This window comes from Podarcis cretensis (genome assembly GCF_951804945.1).
Source record: "Podarcis cretensis genome assembly, chromosome: 4".
NCBI lineage: Eukaryota > Metazoa > Chordata > Lepidosauria > Squamata > Lacertidae > Podarcis > Podarcis cretensis.
In genome coordinates this window covers 64,760,299-64,778,916 of record NC_137173.1, presented here as the reverse complement: position 1 = coordinate 64,778,916, position 18,618 = coordinate 64,760,299, and the positions used below count along the sequence as shown (strand labels likewise).

General features: G+C 41.1%; 1 protein-coding gene across 1 annotated transcript in view; it reads left to right on the top strand.

The window, feature by feature from the left end:
* Positions 1 to 18,618, top strand: part of POLA1 (DNA polymerase alpha 1, catalytic subunit) — a 183,382-nt gene that overhangs the window by 73,437 nt on the left and 91,327 nt on the right. Inside the window, exon 34 of the mRNA XM_079972198.1 lies at positions 486 to 617. Within this exon, the coding sequence (XP_079828324.1) occupies positions 486 to 617 (132 nt within the window). The remainder of the gene's footprint in view (positions 1 to 485; positions 618 to 18,618) is intronic.

Sequence of the window (18,618 nt, the reverse complement as noted above, 5' to 3'; positions counted from 1 at the left end):
TTACAGCTGTAAATAAGATAGTTAATTGCATGGGGGCTTGACAACTTACAGATGGGCTAAGTGTAAGAAGAGCGGATGTCAAGCTCTGCAATCTCTTCCACCTGGAATTGCTTAATGTTGTTAGTGCGGGAGTGGTTGCTTGGATCACAAAAGTACAGATTTTTAAGCAGTAATAGAAAGGGGGGTGGTATGAAACTTGACTGCTCTTCAGTGCATTTCTTCATAATGAGAAATTTATTAGTTTGCTTTTATCTGTGTAGACAGACTGAAAATTCTGTTCGGCTAAAAAAGGTTGTAAATCTTCCAGTGAGACATTAATTCTGCTGCGGCATGTCAGATCCTGACTGTGCAGTCAGAACCACAACAAGAATACTAGGACAGGAATACCACTTTGCCTTAGAATGTATGTCTTTGAACTTTATACTTGCACAGGACCTTTTGCAAAGCTGTTGTTTATACTGATTTTTGGTCTTTTAAATCTGTAGGGCCCGATGATCGAAGCCAGCTTGCAACAGTGTAGCCAAAAAGACTGCTGTGAATCTCCTCTAATGTACCTAATGCAAATTAACAACAAGCTAAACCTGGATATAAGAAGTCATATTAAAAAGTACTACAGTGTGAGTAACTGTGTTCTTTAACTTTATATTTAGTTCCTCATATGAGCAGCACCCCTTCCTGTCCTGATCCTGGCTCAGTTCAGACACCAACATCTTGATCCTATAAAACCATGGTTTACTGAACCAGTAACTACCTGTGTGCTGGCATACTCTCACCTTTTCCTTCTTCTCATGTTTCTTACTTGAGTTGAAGATATTTTGGTTTCTTAAACTGGTTTCTCATGTCTGAACCAGGTAATTGCTTAAGCAACTTCCTTCAGATATGGTTGTATGTACCAATTTCTTTAGATCTAAACATTTGCAAATCATATGAGAGAATTTGCTTGGCCTTGTTATCGGACTGTGTTTGTACTAATTCAGAAGGGCTGGGGAAAGGAATCCTTTAACTTCAGTGTTCGCATTGTGTAGGCTTTCCAACGTGCATTTCTGTGAGAGTTGTAAATTCAGATCAGGGGTTGCTTCTTTTGAAGGTAAGTACTTCACATTTAAGCAACTCAAAATCATATAATTAAGAATTTTTTTTAGGGTTTACTGAGGACTACTCACATGAATGGCTCTGAACTGATTTCACAGGCCTTTGTTCTTTCCGTGGTTAGTATTAAAGTTTAATCATGCAAACCAAATATTATTTTAAGCAGTGGAATTTGGTTTGTATTTAATGAACAATATAAATCTAGTGAGAACACCAAAATGTGATAAAGTGTTTTAAATTAGGACATTTCCTAACTTTTTAGAAATGTTTGTTCATATTATTTTTCAGAATGAGGCAACAATTTGTATACAGTGGTGTTTTGGTTTGCATATGTCTTGGTTTGCATATGTTTTGGATTACAAACACGTCAAACCTGGAAGTGCATGTCCTGGTTTCCAACCTTTTTTTTTGGATTACAACCCATTTTTTTTTAAAAAAATTGGAGGCCCCATTACAAACAGATCTCCGGAATGGATGATGGTTGTAAACCAATGTACCATTATATTAGATGCTACCATGTGGTGTCAGAGCTCCACACATTTTAATGGCCTTATCATTTGTATAAATGTCAACATGATAATTTGAAAAGATTTTTGCAAATCGCTGCAATGAAAGCAAGTTTGGTTCAACACACATTGAGACCTTTGGTTAAATATTGGTTGCACTTTATTGGATTATCCACACATACACCCTTCTTCCATCTCAGCTCTTATTCCTAGCCGTTATGTAAATATTTTTACCTTCCTCTTGTTCCATAGAAGCTTACAAGCATTCTTGTTGACAGTTTCACTATGGTTCCAGGTAACGTCTGATTTAGTCTCTCTAACACAGTGCTGAAAGTTGTGCACGGAAATATTTTCGAAAACTGGGATCAAGAAAGATTGAAATGCTGGTAGGGTGAAAGAGGAGCAACCAATTACTCTTTGCTGATGGAAAACACCTGGATGCAAACAGTGGCTATCTATACCTACTCCGTATCTTTTAGGAGCAGCAGTATGAAAATGGAGAGAGAGGGTGACTACTGCAGAGGAACTAGGCATTAGGGACAGCTACACATTTCAGCTGCCTCCCCATGTTCTATCTCTGGAAAAGAAGCAGCATGGAAATGTGGAGTGCAGAAATACTCTTATCAGCGGCACTCACTTTTTAAAAATGTGTATTCCTGAGTTACAACTCCTGTAAATATTGTGCAACTTCACAGTAGCTCCAGCAGTAGGTTTGGGACTTGGCTTGCTGAAAATTTTCTTACTAGTTTCATTCATATATTTTTGGAGTCTCCCCCACCTTTCTTAAAACTTAAAATGGTGTGGCTTTTTAAACTTTGCTTATAGGGCAACTAGGTGCACTGCAAAGCACAGTGCCAGTGAGATCCCAGCCATGTGCCAAGGTTTAGTTTCATAAGCAGCTGTTCTTGCCAATAGATAGGGTCCTCTGCCCCACTAGCAATCAACTTAGTGTATAGGGCCCAGAAAATCCCCATTGCTCAGGGTGATGACACATGGACACAGAATGTAAGGTTAATGGGTAAGGTAAAGGCCACAACTTTATTGATTACAGCATGTGAGAAGGTATTGGCTTAGGCATTGGACCACGAAATATTAGACTCCACCCACTCGTAGAGGGGTGAGTCTGAGGAGGGGTTAACCACCAGTAGGGGGAGCCTGTTGATGCTAATCCAACTATAGGCTCTCTTCCTGATGTCACCGAGGGTCGTGCCATGGCCCCCCACCACACGGGCATCGGACAGGATCCATGACCGCCAGATTCCTTTAGCGGAATACCCAAAATTGTTGGGGAAGGCGATGGCCACACCTTGCCCCCCGAAACACCAACAACACGGGATGGGCTGCCGCGGCTGCGTTTGAGCAGCAAGCCACGCCCCTGCCGAGCTTCCCTATTGGGTGCCCAACCGGGGAGGGGCGTGGCGCCAGCCCTGGAGTTGAAGCAGGGGGCGGAGCACCCCCTGCATGATGCAGGAATCATCTCCCGCTCACAATCCCTTCCCTCCTGGGAGTAGGAAAGGCTTTGTTATGATCCCTGTACAACAGCATTTCATATCGGCTATAAATAATTCATCCTAACAAACCCTGACTCCCTCCAGGGAGCTCTCAGCGCAGCGTTTGCACGCGCCGCCATCTTGGTAGCATCTATAGTAGCTAGGTTGAGGGAAGTTATCATCTGAATTGGACCCTTATAAATGTTGTGCTATATTTGAGGTGACTTGATTCTTTGAAACTGCTTGGTGATAGTTCTTTACTTCTTCATAGTGTTTATATCATCAATACCACATAGGAGTTCTGTTCAGACCAAAGTTTGGAACCTCCTAGAGCTAGGTGATTAAAACACATTAGGTGAGATGTCTGTTCCTATATCTCAGGTTGCACACTCAAAGGAGTGTGACATCTCCACCTCACCCCACCCCAGCTGTTTAGTTTCTCCTTGACTGTATGCAGGGGAGTCTTACCCATAGAGGCTAGTGGTGCAGGGTGCCAGGGCGCCAAGTTCTGGAGGGCGCCAGGGAAGAGCGGAGGCTGGAAGCGGTGCTTCCTGGCATTAGCTCGCCACCCTTGCCTGCCTCCACCATGCCTTGCCGAAGCAGCGCCACGCCCGGAGCCTCCATCTGCCGTGGCCACCGCAGCACGAAGTGGCCAGCTGAGCCGGGAGGCGCCACATCCAGCCTCTGCCTCTTCCCCGCCGGAGGAGCCGCCCTCCAGCTGCTGCCCACCTCCTTCAGCCCTGCCCGCAGCGCTGTCCTCCCTAAAAAACTCTGGGAAACCGGGGGGGGGGGGCACCGGAGGGAGCTTTGCATCACGGTGCCAGATATGCTTAAGACGGCCCTGACTGTATGATTGTTTTATTTGATTTAGTTGGACAATACAGTTCATATTGTTCACTCATGCTTGCTATTTTGAAGTACTTACTAAAAGCCAAGGCATTAGGGCAGGGGTTGTCAACCTGGTCCCTACCGCCCACTAGTGGGCGTTTCAGGATTCTAGGTGGGCGGCAGGGGGTTCTACGGCACAAGCTGAATCCTCCTTCCATTGAGCTCTGGTGGGTGGTAAGGAAATTTTACCATCCAGAAAGATGCATTAGTGGGTGGTGGGTATAAAAAGGTTGACTACCCTTGTATTAGGGTGAGCCATACCATGATGTTGATTGAAAACTGCAAGATTGTATTTGCTTGGAAAATTATCTGTGATCTAGTAACATTTTTTCTGTTTTAGCAAACATATTCCCCTTAAACAATAGCATGTCTTACTATTTTTTCCTCCCCCCTTTTTTTTTTTACTATTTGGCTTCTGCAGTAATAAATTCCTTAAATATTCCCCCCACCATTCCAAATAATTTTAACTTTTCATTTTTTATCTGTACACATATTAAGCTTTTTTAAAAAGGACGACATCCTAAGATTTTAGTCTTTCTTTTGGTTGCATTATTCTTTTGAAAGATTGATCTAGGTTTTAAACAATTTCTGCAGAAGAACAAATAGAAAAAAGAAAGAAATACTAGCTAATCTAAATTGGGGAATGAAGAAGGCTTTTTTAAGCATGAAAATTTCATCATCTTGTCAGCTGGCAGAATGCCTGCTGTGTGGATTCACAAAGGCTAAGAATTACACTTTCATGAAATTTTCCTCACTAACTGCCCTGGTTAATTTGAAAGATAACCCACTGTTCTAATTCATCCCTCAATTGGGTGGTGCAGGTTTTATCTTTGATCTGACAAAGCATTTGTGTTAATCGTTTTGGCCCTCTACTAGACACTCTTGGGATTGTGCTTTTACAATAAATGTGTCTGTGATAGCTCTTTAGTCTATTATACTTACAATAGATCCATAGAACTGGTAATTAATTCTGTACTGCTTTGGAAATGGGAAGAATAGGTGTAGCTCTGTCAAGTGCTACTGGAAGTTTGTTTAGCTGGTTCATTTTTGAAGTGTTACCCTGAGCTTTCAGTGAAATATGTATGGTTTTAGAGGAGTTTGTTCTGAAGTGCGTGGCTATAAGTGGGTGATCTGTATCCGGCATGTACACTTTATAGCTTCTATAACTGATTCTCATGACAGAGTGGCATATGGTCCCCATTTAAAAATGTGTACATTATATAGGCATTAATTTCTTTTAAAAAATTAAATATAGCCACCAAGTTCAGTCCATAACAGTTCGAAAAGTACAAAGGCTAATGTATAACTTCTCAAATCTCCTTACCGCTCCTTGAGAGATTAATCCTTTAACAAAAACATTATTTTTGTTAACAAAAAGTATTAAATCTGTAGCATAAAGTACTTGCTCTTGAGATTGACTACAAATACCCATCTTGTTTTGTAGTGTTTGTGTGCATTGTCACACAGCTATGCTGTTTTTACCAGATAATGTATTCACCCGATCTCAAGAACCTTTGTGTTGACTTTGGTGAGGATATATCGAGATGTGTTTAAATCCATACAGAACAGACGGACAAACGCCTTTCCGAAACATACACTAGACAGAAATGATAAAGGGAGCCAGTGTGACATAGAGTGTTCGACTAGACCTGGAATACCAGGGTTCAGAACCCCTCTCAGTCATGAAGCTGAATGGATGATCTCAGGTCCTTTTGAAGTCTATAGTTTTGTGTGGGTTGCCGGTCAGGTACTTGTAACCTGAGATGTAAGCTTCAGCATGATTTCTTCAGATGCATAGAGACTCCCATGTGTTTGTTCCAGTAAACAGACAGGCCTGGGACTTCGGTTCACCCCTCTGTCACTGTCAGGCATCCAGCTCCAAGGTAGTGGTGACATTGGAACTAACCACAGGTTAGGATCCTATATCAGTATTGCTGAAAGAATGCATCTGTTTAGGTCATGCCCCTTAACAGCTATGGTTTTCTGGCATCTGGGAGTTTGAGTGAACATGGAAAGCCCTTAATACAGCCCATTAAATTGAAATGGGGTTGGTTTTTTTTGTGTTGATTGAATATAATGCAATGTTTCTAAATAAAAGTTCGTATTTCTATCAGTTGTAACGTAGGGTGACCTGTCACTGAATAGTGATTGTCAGCAACAAAATGGGAGGTCAGAAAATAGCTATGAAAGAAAGTGGGGAAAGGGAACATAAAGATGCTTTTCTTAAGGTGATATAGGAGATTCATATGAGCTTTGAGTGAACTACTATATATTGAAGCTGAACGTGGAAGTGAATGAAATAGTATCGTGGGTTTATATGTTTAGTGTAGCTCACGTTGTACATTGTTAAATAGGGGTGCACTTGGCATAACATGCATCTCTAGGATCCATGGTGCGGTTGTTCCTGTTGTGATGCAAGGTTACTTGAGTTGCATGCAAACGATTGTAAAGCACTCGCTGAATTTTCCTCAAAGCCTGAATTTTCCTCAAAGCCTGATTAATCTTTCAGCTGGCACAGATTGAATTCATTCATCATAAAGTTATGTATATTCCACGTGACTTCTGCTTTCCACAAAAGAAAATGAAGACCAATGTCTTCATATTTCCAAAAACTAGACACTGATACACCTTGCTATTTCCCATATTTTGAATGCATTATACTTAAAGGCAGCCTCCTTCCACGTTCCAGTTTTTTCTCTTAGATAAGATCTCACAAAGCCTTGATATGACTGTTGGTGCCCACCAATCCAGGTGTATTGTGCACTGTTAACCCTCAGCTTCATGGTGTATCATTGGGAACTGGTGTAGTGTAGTGCCTAACAGCCATCTGTCATGGATGCTTCAGCTGAGATTCCTGCATTGTAGTGTGTTAAAATTCTATGATCTTTGAGCCAAAGATTTGAGTCAAATCTCATCCAAACACCACCAACTTAATAGGTGACCTTAGGCAATCCTGTCTTCTGCAGTACATGAGTATTTAATACTGTCTTCTCTATGTTTTTGTAAGGATTACTAAGGTAATATATATGAAACAATTTGAACACAATATTCTATAGATATGTGTGGCAATGCTTTCTGACCCACTCCCTTTACAGTGACTATTTGTGTAGCAGGGTAGAGCTGACTGGGAATAAGTTAAAACAAAAAAATTTCCTTCCAGTAGCACAAAATTTTTTTGTTTTGACTATGGCAGACCAACACGGCTACCTATCTGTAACTGGGAATAAGTTCTTAGTGCCCTATTTTCTGAAAAAAACACACCAAATCCCATTATTTATTTACAGTGGTATCTCGGGTTAAGAACTTAATTTGTTCCGGAGGTCTGTTCTTAACCTGAAACTGTTCTTAACCTGAAGCACCACTTTAGCTAATGGGGCTTCCCGCTGCTGCCGTGCTGCCGAAGCACGATTTCTGTTTTCATCCTGAAGCAAAGTTCTTAACCCGAAGTACTATTTCTGGGTTAGCGGAGTCTGTAACCTGAAGCATTTGTAACCTAAGGTACCACTGTACTACATAAACTCATGATCAAGGCTGCAATCCTGTTCCCACTTACCTGGGAATAAATCCCATTGAACTAATTAAGACTTGCTTCTGAGTAGTCTTGGTTAGGATTGCATTGTAAATCTTTTTCCTGGTTTCATAACATTTAAACAATGTTTTATGAAGTCAGTCTGTTATAAATTGCTCTTGCATCCTGTCAAATACTTAATCTTGACCTGTGTGCCATTTGATGATCTAGAGGAGTCCCCTTTTCTTGGATAATGTTCCCATAACTGATATTGAGCCATAGCATGAATTCCAGAAAGGCTTCCATGAGTTAGGCCTTTTCCTTAAAATAGAAACTGTTATCCCTCTGAGTAAACAGCCTGGCTATAAATTTTGGGAAGACATCAATATAATTAACTCCCAGATCTTTTATCACTCAAGTGCCAAGGCTGGCCAAAGCCTCTGTCGGGGCTACATTTTGCTATTATTTCCATATTATTTCCTTACCCATGCCAAGTAGCTGAGGTTTCATAATTCAATAAAATGAGCATCAAGTCGCTTTAATAAAGCATGTAACTATACTAGCAATTTGGGGCGTTGTGGTCAACTCTTTCGTCCTCTCTACCGTCCTCATACCCTGATCAAGTTCTTGCAAAGATTAAAAAATATTTTCATTGTAATATGTTTATCTGCTAATAAGTTGGATCTTAACACATTTCTTTTCTGTCCAGAACACTTCTTAGAATTGCTAGTAATCTTTTTGTGACTGAAGATACATTCCATTTAATAACTTGACCCGTATATAATCTTAGAGCAGGCTGTCAACACACAAGTCTTGGGGACCTTGGATGTCCCTTTGGGGTACTTAATATAACCTACAGTGCTCCTTCAAAGTGGGTAAACAGTTGATGTGCGCCAAGGCAGGGAAGGGTTGTAACCAAGGCTGTTGCTGCTGTTTTTGCAGTCTAGCACATTGGAGAAGACCACTTGTCCTTCTAGTGAGCCTTGCAACCATCAAAACCATTGTGTGTCTTCTCAGTGGGACATTTGGCACTCAATACCTATTTAAATTTGGCCCTCCTATAGGTTAGTCATAATTTGCCAATGACAACAATATTATTTGAGAAATAACATTGATTGTGCTATCATTGGTACTAGTTGATTCTTACTACTTCAAGCAAAGATCTACTTTTCTCAAAGAAAAAAATCCTCCCCACATGTCACATTTCAGCAGACCCTAAGGTCTTGTAGAAGAGAAGCTGACACATAAAAGAATTAATCTTTTCATTTTTGACAAAGTTAGTAGTAAATACAACATTTAAACTTTTCTGGGAAATTACTTTACCATTTGAATTACAGAGTAATGCATTGCTTAGACAAGATGTGCTAGGTGGCTTTTTGTTTCTTCTTTTTAGATAGTCTTTAAAACCAGTCACCATTTTAAAGAACAAAATACTGTTAAAGACACCAGATTGTAAAAGCTTTGCTGCTCCTTCAGAGTGTCTTGGGGCCATCCTCTGATATGTAATTGCTTTTACATCAGTCACAAGAGAGAGACAAGAATGCGTTTTCCTTGAACTTAACAGTTTGGGCAATTTTCTATAATCCAGTAAATACAAATTGTACCCTGATTATCCATCTAGGTCTGTCAAGCAAATTTTAATGGATGAATGAATGAGTCAAATCTGTGCATACAAATATATAAATGTGCGAAATATGGGTCTAATTACAAGGCAGCTGAATTTACAGAAGGTCAGGTAAACAAGGCACCAGTGTAATGATTATTAATTGTTAATAATGCCTTTGGGAAAACATTCACATTTGTTTTTTAAAGATCTAATAGTTTTTGCCTTATTGGTAATAAGTAACTACCAATAGTAAAAGTAAAATGTATTTATTCTCCCTCCCCGTTTTGTACTGTGCCTTAATATTTTATTGCTTCTTCCAAACTAACAAGACACTATAGTACATTCTTTCTCTCTGGATCATAAGGCACTATGTCCTTTGGGATTGTCTCCTGTAGCAGACAGAATCCATAGGAGAATGGCATCATACAGCAGGAGGAGGTTCCAGTGGGAGTAGAAGGGGACTTATGCTTAGAGGGAGTCCCACATTAGTAACTGAGAAAAGAAACTATTGCTCCCAGTTCCAGTTGGCTTCAATAAAGGGGGAATTTCTATTGGGAACCTCACCAGCATCACTTGTTTCCTGGAGTAGTGGGTTTTCTAGGGTGATAGTTCTGTGAGTCAATGATCTTGAGTCAGTAAAGGATGGGTTGTGGAAGATATAATTGTACATATCTTTCCTTGCGAACTATTCTACAGATTTCATCTAGTTTGGGTCCAGGTCTGTGGCTGCAACAGTGGACAAAATAAAGGACATGTGCCTAAAAGCCTGGAACATTGATCCAGGCTCAGAAGTTCGTCTTTCCTACAAGTCTTCTGGAACCAGTTGTTTGGGAGTCAACTGGATGAGATTTTGGTGGAAGCAAAGATGGCAGAAAAGGCACAAGTAGCCCAAACCTTCTTTTTTGGGTGGGGGGGTCACTTTCTCCTACCAAAGGACTTGAAAAAATTCAGCCCAAGATGGTGACAAGCCAAGCTATCTTCTCACGTAAACTCTTCAGCGCAAACATCTTTCTTTGTCTCTAGAGGGAGAAAGTACAGTCCCATTCTTCCTATGATGCTTGCTGAGCTTCTTGACATGGTGTTGCTTCCGTGCACAATCTCCATAGAAGTTTCTTCTTTCTTATACAGTAAAGCTAAGTGTTTTTTCTGTTGGTGGCTGTTTCAAGATAGGTTGATAACCCGGAGACCCTGAGAACACCCTCCTCTTTGTTGTTTAGTAACTATGTATGTCACTGTCTTCATTTGGAAGGCTCACTATCACAAGCCAGTAGCTCAAGGGTTGTGGTTTAATGTAGAACAGGGAGAAGCATCAGTTGGATAGAACTTTATGCTGTCAAACTGTTGAGTGCTATTTTGCTGACCTAGTAAGACTGTCATGCCAGACCACCTAAGGTTGCTTAGAAGAGCAGACTTGTTATCCCAGTAACTAGTCCTGTATCTTCCACTGGATTTTTTAAACCTAACCTGGGCCAGTAATCGTAATATTCTCCATAGGAGTGGAACTGTTCATCCATACCCTAGACCAGGCTTGGCCAAACTCGGCCCTCCAGATGTTTTGGGACTACAACACCCATCATCCCTAGCTAACAGGACCTGTGGCCAGGGATGATGGAAATTGTAGTCCCAAAACAGCTGGAGGGCCAAGCTTGGCCATGCCTGCCCTAGACAGATGGACCCATCACTACTCCTGGCACAGAATGGAATTTCTGTGACTTCCTGTTCTTTCTAATGAATGGAGAACACTCTGACCTGCTCTTCTAAAGTTGGTGGGCATAGAAATGAATTTCTGGGGATAGATAGGGACATCTGAAACTTGTCTATGACTCCTGAATGTTGCTGCTTTTATTTGTTCAGTTTCACTGTTTTGGTTATAATTTTTCACATCTTCTGCCAGTATGCAGTGGGGTGAATTGCTATCTGGGTAAGAGAGGAGCCAATTCTCCTGGATGATGTCATTTGGAAGACCAAGAATGCACTGTTAAATAAAAAGAAAAATTCATTTCTTATTATACTTAGTTGAACTTAAAAGGATATGTGCTGATTCTGGTTGAGAGCTTGAGGCTTGTTTCCGTTGATCAAATCAATGTAAAATAAAACCCCTTAACAACATGGTGCGCTAACTGCTCTACCATAAAATGTCAGTTTATTTTCCCCCTTGCTTTTTTTCATGTGTAAAACCTGTTAATACACACTGCCAATTAAATATCAAACCTACTTCACTATCAAAAGGTGCTAATTTCTATTTTTAAATTCAATTCAGCTTTTCAAATATGTGTACAAGGAGTGAGTTTCTCACCCCTGCTCCCTATTTAGGGATGCTCCTTTCTTTTATCTCTCTCTGCTCCATGCTGTTGCAGCATTTTACCAGCTTTATTCATTAGCATATCCACCAGCAGTTGTGCAGGAATGCAAGTAGAGTACAGCTTCACAGAAACTCTAAAATTTTGCAGTTCTGTGATGGTTCTAGCTTTGACCTGTGCCTTTGAAATACTGGATTTGGATCATAGAGAACTGGGGTTCATATCCATGCTAACCCATGAAGTTCACTGAATGATCTTGGGCCAATCACTACTTTTCAGCTTAACAAGTCTCATAGAATATGTTGTCAGGCTAATGACGCCCAGCTCTGTTTTTCTTTTTCATGAAATCCAGCTGAGACAGGCAAGTCTCTATATTTGTGTCTGCTGTCAGAGGTTGACTGGATGAAGGTGAATAAACCAAATCTGGTTGACTGCAAATGTGCCTGTTCTAAATGGTGGTCACACTTCCTGTTTTAACCAATCAGACATATTCAGGATAAACCCATTGAAATAAATGGAAATGGCTATCCTTGGGATAGCTCAGTTGGTAGAGCATGAGACTCTTAATCCCAGGATTAAGATTCCTGCATTGCAAGAGGTTGGACTAAATGACCCTTGGGGTCCCTTGCAATTCTACAGTTCTATCATTCTACAGTGGTACCTTGGGTTAAGAACTTAATTTATTCTGGAGGTCCGTTCTTAACCTGAAACTGTTCTTAACCTGAAGCACCACTTTAGCTAATGGGGCCTCCTGCTGCCGCTGCACTGTTTCTGTTCTCATCCTGAAGCAAATTTCTTAACCCGAGGTAATGTTTCTGGGTTAGCGGAGTCTGTAACCTGAAGCGTATGTAACTTGAAGTGTATGTAACCCGAGGTACCACTGTATTCTGATTCTATGACTATATTGTGGGTTCATTAATTTTAATTATTTTACTATGAGTAAAACTTAAGGTAAAGGTAAAGGTACCCCTGCCCGTACGGGCCAGTCTTGACAGACTCTGGGGTTGTGCGCCCATCTCACTTAAGAGGCCAGGGGCCAGCGCTGTCCGGAGACACTTCCGGGTCACGTGGCCAGCGTGACATCGCTGCTCTGGCGAGCCAGAGCCGCACACGGAAACGCCGTTTACCTTCCCGCCGGTAAGCGGTCCCTATTTATCTACTTGCACCCGGAGGTGCTTTCGAACTGCTAGGTTGGCAGGCGCTGGGGCCGAGCAGCGGGAGCGCACCCCGCCGCAGGGATTCGAACCGCCGACCTTTCGATCAGCAAGTCCTAGTCAGTAGTTCTGTGCCTTTTATCATCTACACCAATGCTTGGGAGACCTGGCAACTTTCATTCATAATTTGGTAACTCACCCCTTAGGGTACTGTAATGTCCCTATATGGGACTGCTGTGGTGGCATGCCAATCTGAATGGGTTTCCCCATATTTCACTTGAAGCAAGTGGTCTTAACTCAGTTCCTGTGATGGCGGCCCCAGTGTACTTGAACTCTGTTCCAAGAGAGATTAGCCTCCTCTCTCTTGTCCTGCTCGTTTTGATCTCCTCATTTCCATTCCTGTTTCTTGTACTTTCCAGATCTTTCCTGTTTTGACAATGTTGCTCTTCTGTATTTGTCTCTTCATTCTTCTCTACAGCTGTCAACATATTCAGTTTAAACTTTACATTTCTTACAGTCTTGCTGCATATTGGGTGATATCCAATGCTGTGCGGATGGCATTCTGTTGGTGCGATGTGACTTTCCTTCCCTCAATCCCTTGGAGCAGATTTTGAGGGACTGCAGAAGAGAGATGGGGGAAGGTCTGTTGCAGAAATGGAAGTCTGTTGTATGAGTGAAATGGCAGTGTTGAATACAACCCGTTATCTCAGTTCATTCATTTCCTTTGCTCTCCGCTCAGCAGAGTTAGGGAGGATGAGCCAAGGCCATGCACATAAAGTCATAATGTATTATATCTGAACCTATCCGATTGCCTGCAGATTTAGAGCATGGGAGTATTGGCTTAGGAACTATGGCTTAATTAGTCCAGAGCTGTATGTGAAATTCTTTAAATGTCATTTGGCTCTAAGAACAAAGCATGTCTGAAACCAGAAATAAGAAATTGAACAAGACTGCACAAAATACAGCAATAAATTTAATATTTTATTTATGTTTTCAGAAACTTGTTTCTGTCCGGGAAGATTCCTTAAATTACTTGTCAGATTTAGCTACTGCATCTTGAACATTATCATTGTGACACAATATCAATTTTGGTGCCCCTGAATTTTGTTTGTTTTTAAAACAATTCTTTTAGATAATGTTTCTCTTTGGGAAAAAACAATTAAACAATATTTGATAACTCTTTAACTTCTATATGTATATAGCATGGAGATTCCCAAGGAAAAGGAATATTCCAAAAGTTGATTTCCATCGCCTTCTGATTTCTGTCTTGGCCAGTTTTTTCTAACATGAGTTTACTAAAATGAGTAGACAACAAATGTTGTTGTGAGTGAAATAAATATATCACCTGACAAATTTATGAAATGCATTTTATTTAGTTATTTATTGTTCAGGACACAATTCAAATACTTTGGTAATTGTCAAGCTGTTTATCCAAGATGGCTGTTTCTGAATATTTTCTGTTGCTCTCTGAACCTTGTACTATCTCAAAAAGATTTGGGGTGATCAACTGCGGAAACTTAAGCTGGTGACACTAAAGAGGACCTCTCTGACTTAGTCACACAGGATGGACAAGAACAGGCTTCCTCAACCTCGGCCCTCCAGATGTTTTTGGCCTACAACTCCCATGATCCGTAGCTAGCAGGACCAGTTGTCAGGGATGATGGGAATTGTAGTCTCAAAACATCTGGAGGGCTGAGGTTGAGGAAGCCTGGACAAGAACATATCCATTAAGCTGGTACTTACAGCAACCTGGCTTTAAACTGTTTAGGACTTTATAATCGCCAGCACCTTAAATGGCACTCAAAGAGACCAGCAGGCAGTTGAAATGATATACGAGGAGTAACATGCTTGCTAAAGCATGTAGTCCAACCTCCTGAAATGCAGGAATATCAACTAAATCATACATGACAGACCTCTGCTTAAAAGCCTGCAAGGAAGGAGAGTCCATCACAAAGAGTGCGATACAGGAGAGCTGCTTTCATGTAACTGAGGCATGTATACCACAGCCAAGTTTGTTTTTTTCCAATGGGTGGCTGTCACTAATCACCATCCAAAACTCAGCAAAAGCATTCCCAGCTACAACCAAAACTTGAGAGTTTACCAAACCTGATTTTTCAAGGGTAGTGTAACTCCCATCGCTGATGTTTCCCCAGTTCAGTTGACTTGCCAACATCCAGCTCATTATTGATTTCAGGCACTGGTTCAGTACTTCCATGATGTTTTTGGCTTGAGATAGAAAGGACAGCTAGAGTTGTGTGTCACACACATCTTTATAAAAAAAAAAATTCTTCCAGTAGCACCTTAGAGACCAACTAAGTTTGTTATGGTGGGACGCAGGTGGCGCTGTGGGTTAAAGCCTCAGCGCCTAGGGCTTGCCGATCGAAAGGTCGGCGGTTCGAATCCCTGCGGCGGGGTGCGCTCCCGCTGCTCGGTCCCAGCGCCTGCCAACCTAGCAGTTCGAAAGCACCTCCGGATGCAAGTAGATAAATAGGGACCGCTTACCAGCGGGAAGGTAAACGGCGTTTCCGTGTGCGGCTCTGGCTCTGGCTCTGGCCAGAGCAGCGATGTCACGCTGGCCACGTGACCCGGAAGTGTCTTCGGACAGCGCTGGCCCCTGGCCTCTTAAGTGAGATGGGCACACAACCCCAGAGTCTGTCAAGACTGGCCCGTACGGGCAGGGGTACCTTTACCTTTACCTTTTTAAGTTTGTTATTGGTATGAGCTTTCGTGTGCATGCACACTTCTTCAGATACTCTGAAACAGAAGTCACCAGACCCTAAGGTGCTACTGGGAGGGAATTTTTTTATTTTGTTTCGACTATGGCAGACCAACACGGCTACCTACCTGTAACAAAACACATCTTTATGATAGTGAACTTTAAAACTTCGATGTCTTACAGGATAGCCAGTGTGGTGTAGTGGTTAAGAGCAGTAGACTCGTAATCTGGTGAACCAGGTGTGATTCCCTGCTCCTCCACATGCAGCTGCTGGGTGACCTTGGGCTAGTTCCACATCTTTGAAGTCTCTCAGCCTCACTCACCTCACAGAGTGTTTGTTGTGGGGGAGAAAGGGAAAAGGAGATAGTTAGCCTCTTTGAGACTCCTTAAGGGGAGTGAAGTCCAAACTCCTCCTCCTCCTCCTCCTCCTCTTCCTCCTCCAACAATTTCAGGTAGATTATACAATTTGACCTTACCTGTACCTTACCTGTACCTACTTAATACCTACTTTTGCCATTTGGTGGAATAGGTTGTATCTCATCTTGTCAGTTGTATGCATATTGGTAAGTCCAATATATTTTGTAAGCAGTTACTAATACTGTAATACATTTTCCCATACCTCTCTGGGGTTTTTTTTTTCTTATTGATTGAAGATTCTGCTGAAATATGTTTAGAACCTTGCTTTCTGTGGTAATCACAGAAGTCAGTGGGAAGACAAGCAAATTGTATTGAAAGAAATTGTGTGCATGTGTTTTGTGTTTCAGCATAGATTATCTCTGCCAAAATAACAACTGTCATTTTGCTTTGCTTTTTATTAGTGGGTTGTAGCTTGCTACACTGTTACTGTTACAGCTATCCTTTTTGTTTTGGTTTGTTGCTATCCCCCCCCCCCCCCCCAATTTGTCACTAGAAATGAGTTTTTTCTAGGTGTCATGATTTTGGAACATTAGTGTGCTAACAATATCGTGCCCTTATTGTTTAGATTAAGCAGTGCAGGGTGATGACCCTGCTTCACTGCACTGTTAAAGCTTGTGGGCCTTAACATTCAGTGACTTTGAAACTTGAGTTCTGCTTAGAATTTCATGTCATGTGCATCACAGGAGAAAAAGATGGGAAAATGTATACGCTGAGCCTATAGGACTTCCTGTGGTGCTTATTAATCCTTTATGGATCATTTGAAATGTTTCTAGTTTATTTAAGCTTTGCTGCTTGTATCAGATTGTTCCTGCAAAAAAGAAAAAGTGATCATGCTTTGAATTTTTAAAAATGATCTCACTTTCAAGCAAAAGCACTTTTATGCTCCATTAGAGTTGAATTTGCCAAACTCTTACATCGCATTAACACAAGCTTTACTGGATAGATAAATGTGTTTTTCAAAGGCTGACTTGAACTTTACCAAACAGTATATTAAGATTTTGCTGCTTATAATTTTTTTTGCTTGGCATATTTTTGAAGTAAACACAAAGAGTTGGAAATGCTCTATATTTAAAAGAACAGCTTTAAACTTAGAGCAGAGACTGGTCTGCATTACAAAATGTTTAATTGGTATATTAAAACATCACCCTTCTTGATCATATTGAAGTTCTGAACATAGTTTATATTTAGCTAGTACTTTTACTTCTGATGGTGCATTTATTTCTTAGAGAAATTATGAGTTCCATTTCCTTGGTGTTTGGTCAGGGGACTGAGAATCCAGGTAACTCATTTTATACCCTTATCTTAGGCCATTAAAGTTAATGGGATCTTTGTTGTTGCATTTTAGTGGATGCAAGACCAAGCCATTAGGGTCTTGTCCAGCAGTGAAATCTGCAATCAGAGTCCCCTACTGTTATGTGGAGTGTGAGTGACTGCCAAGCTCTACAAAAGCATGGGGTTTTGTGTTACTAGATGTCCGTAGTTTGTGTGTTTTCCATATGTCTTTGCATGTACGTAATTGGTACTGCCAAATTTTGTCCTTGCTTTCATTTTCATGGTTTCTAATGAGGCCAGGACACCACGCAACCATCCTTCAGTGCCTTCTTAGATGAATAAGCCCAATGGACAGACAAAGTGAAGAAGTCTTGGTATACATTGCTACATTGTCCCCTCCCCCCCCCATTGTGTTTTATAAAAAAGCAAAATGGCCACTATTGTGATGAAGTATGTTTAGGGACGCCCCTATCAAAGTACTCTTGGAAGGGTACAATGCCCTCTGTTCCAATTCGCACACATGACCCTTCTTACAAGTATGATACAGTCAAAAATCTGGGATCACACACTATAAAAGCAATTGTGTTGAAGACCACTTGTGCTTATATACTTAAGAAGAGGGAGAGAGAACTTCTTCCTTTTATTTTGCAGCTACTATCTATGTCTGTTTTCCTTGAGCTACACTTTTTCAGGAGTCACAGAGTTGTCCAATTGCTTTGTTAAAAAATGAGACTCGCACAACCAAATTCTGAAATTCCATGAGATTGTAAGGCAGTGATGGTAAACATCCCTACACCCAATTTACATAGTATTATTTATTTAGTTTTAGTGCTGGAAAAACAGAGTTGCAAACCTCTGAAGGAAAACCCCTACATTCAGGTTTTCAGGGTCCCACCCTATTGCAAATCTCTAAGGAGAGAAAACAACACAGCGGCTTATTCTTAGTCAAAGTAATGACATCCAAAGAGTTCCTGCAGAGCCTCCTTAAATCTTCAAACCTGCAACTTTATCTCTGGGTATTCTTAGATACTAGTGGTTGCCAGGCTATATTTCCATAAGGCCTTGGCTTTGTCTTCGCAGAAGAGGGACCGCAGACCTGATCATCTCCCACAAACATGATTTTAAGTGTGTTGTACAGCAAATAGCAGTTTGGAAAGTCACACCTCTTTTATGAAGGATCATTCAGGTGACATGGATAAGCATAGCCTGTATTGGACTGTTTGTTCCAGAAAAACAGTGAGTTCTCAAAAATGACCCATGCCCTTGACACTTAAATGTCCCCAGGGTGAACAGGAAATGCAAATGGATGGACCATCCCACTTGACCAACTGTATGCCTTGGAACGTAGGTCCCAATGAGCTATACTGGCAGATCAGATTAGGCATACTGGACTAATCAGACCTTGTAATGAAAATACATTGGCCAAACACCCATTGTTGTAAAAATATTGTATCCTTTCTATAAGATACGAAAAGGGCAGGAAAACACAAGTCTTCAGAGGAATTATTAGTCCAATTGGTGAGGATTCCACAGTAAGACTTGTATCCATTGTGAGTCATACTCACAACAGGCAATTGAAATTAATGGGCATGGGTCTACTCTGACTAGAACTTAGTTGGATATAATTCCAATACTATAGTGGCCAGAGAGTCAGTTGTACTCTATGAAGTAT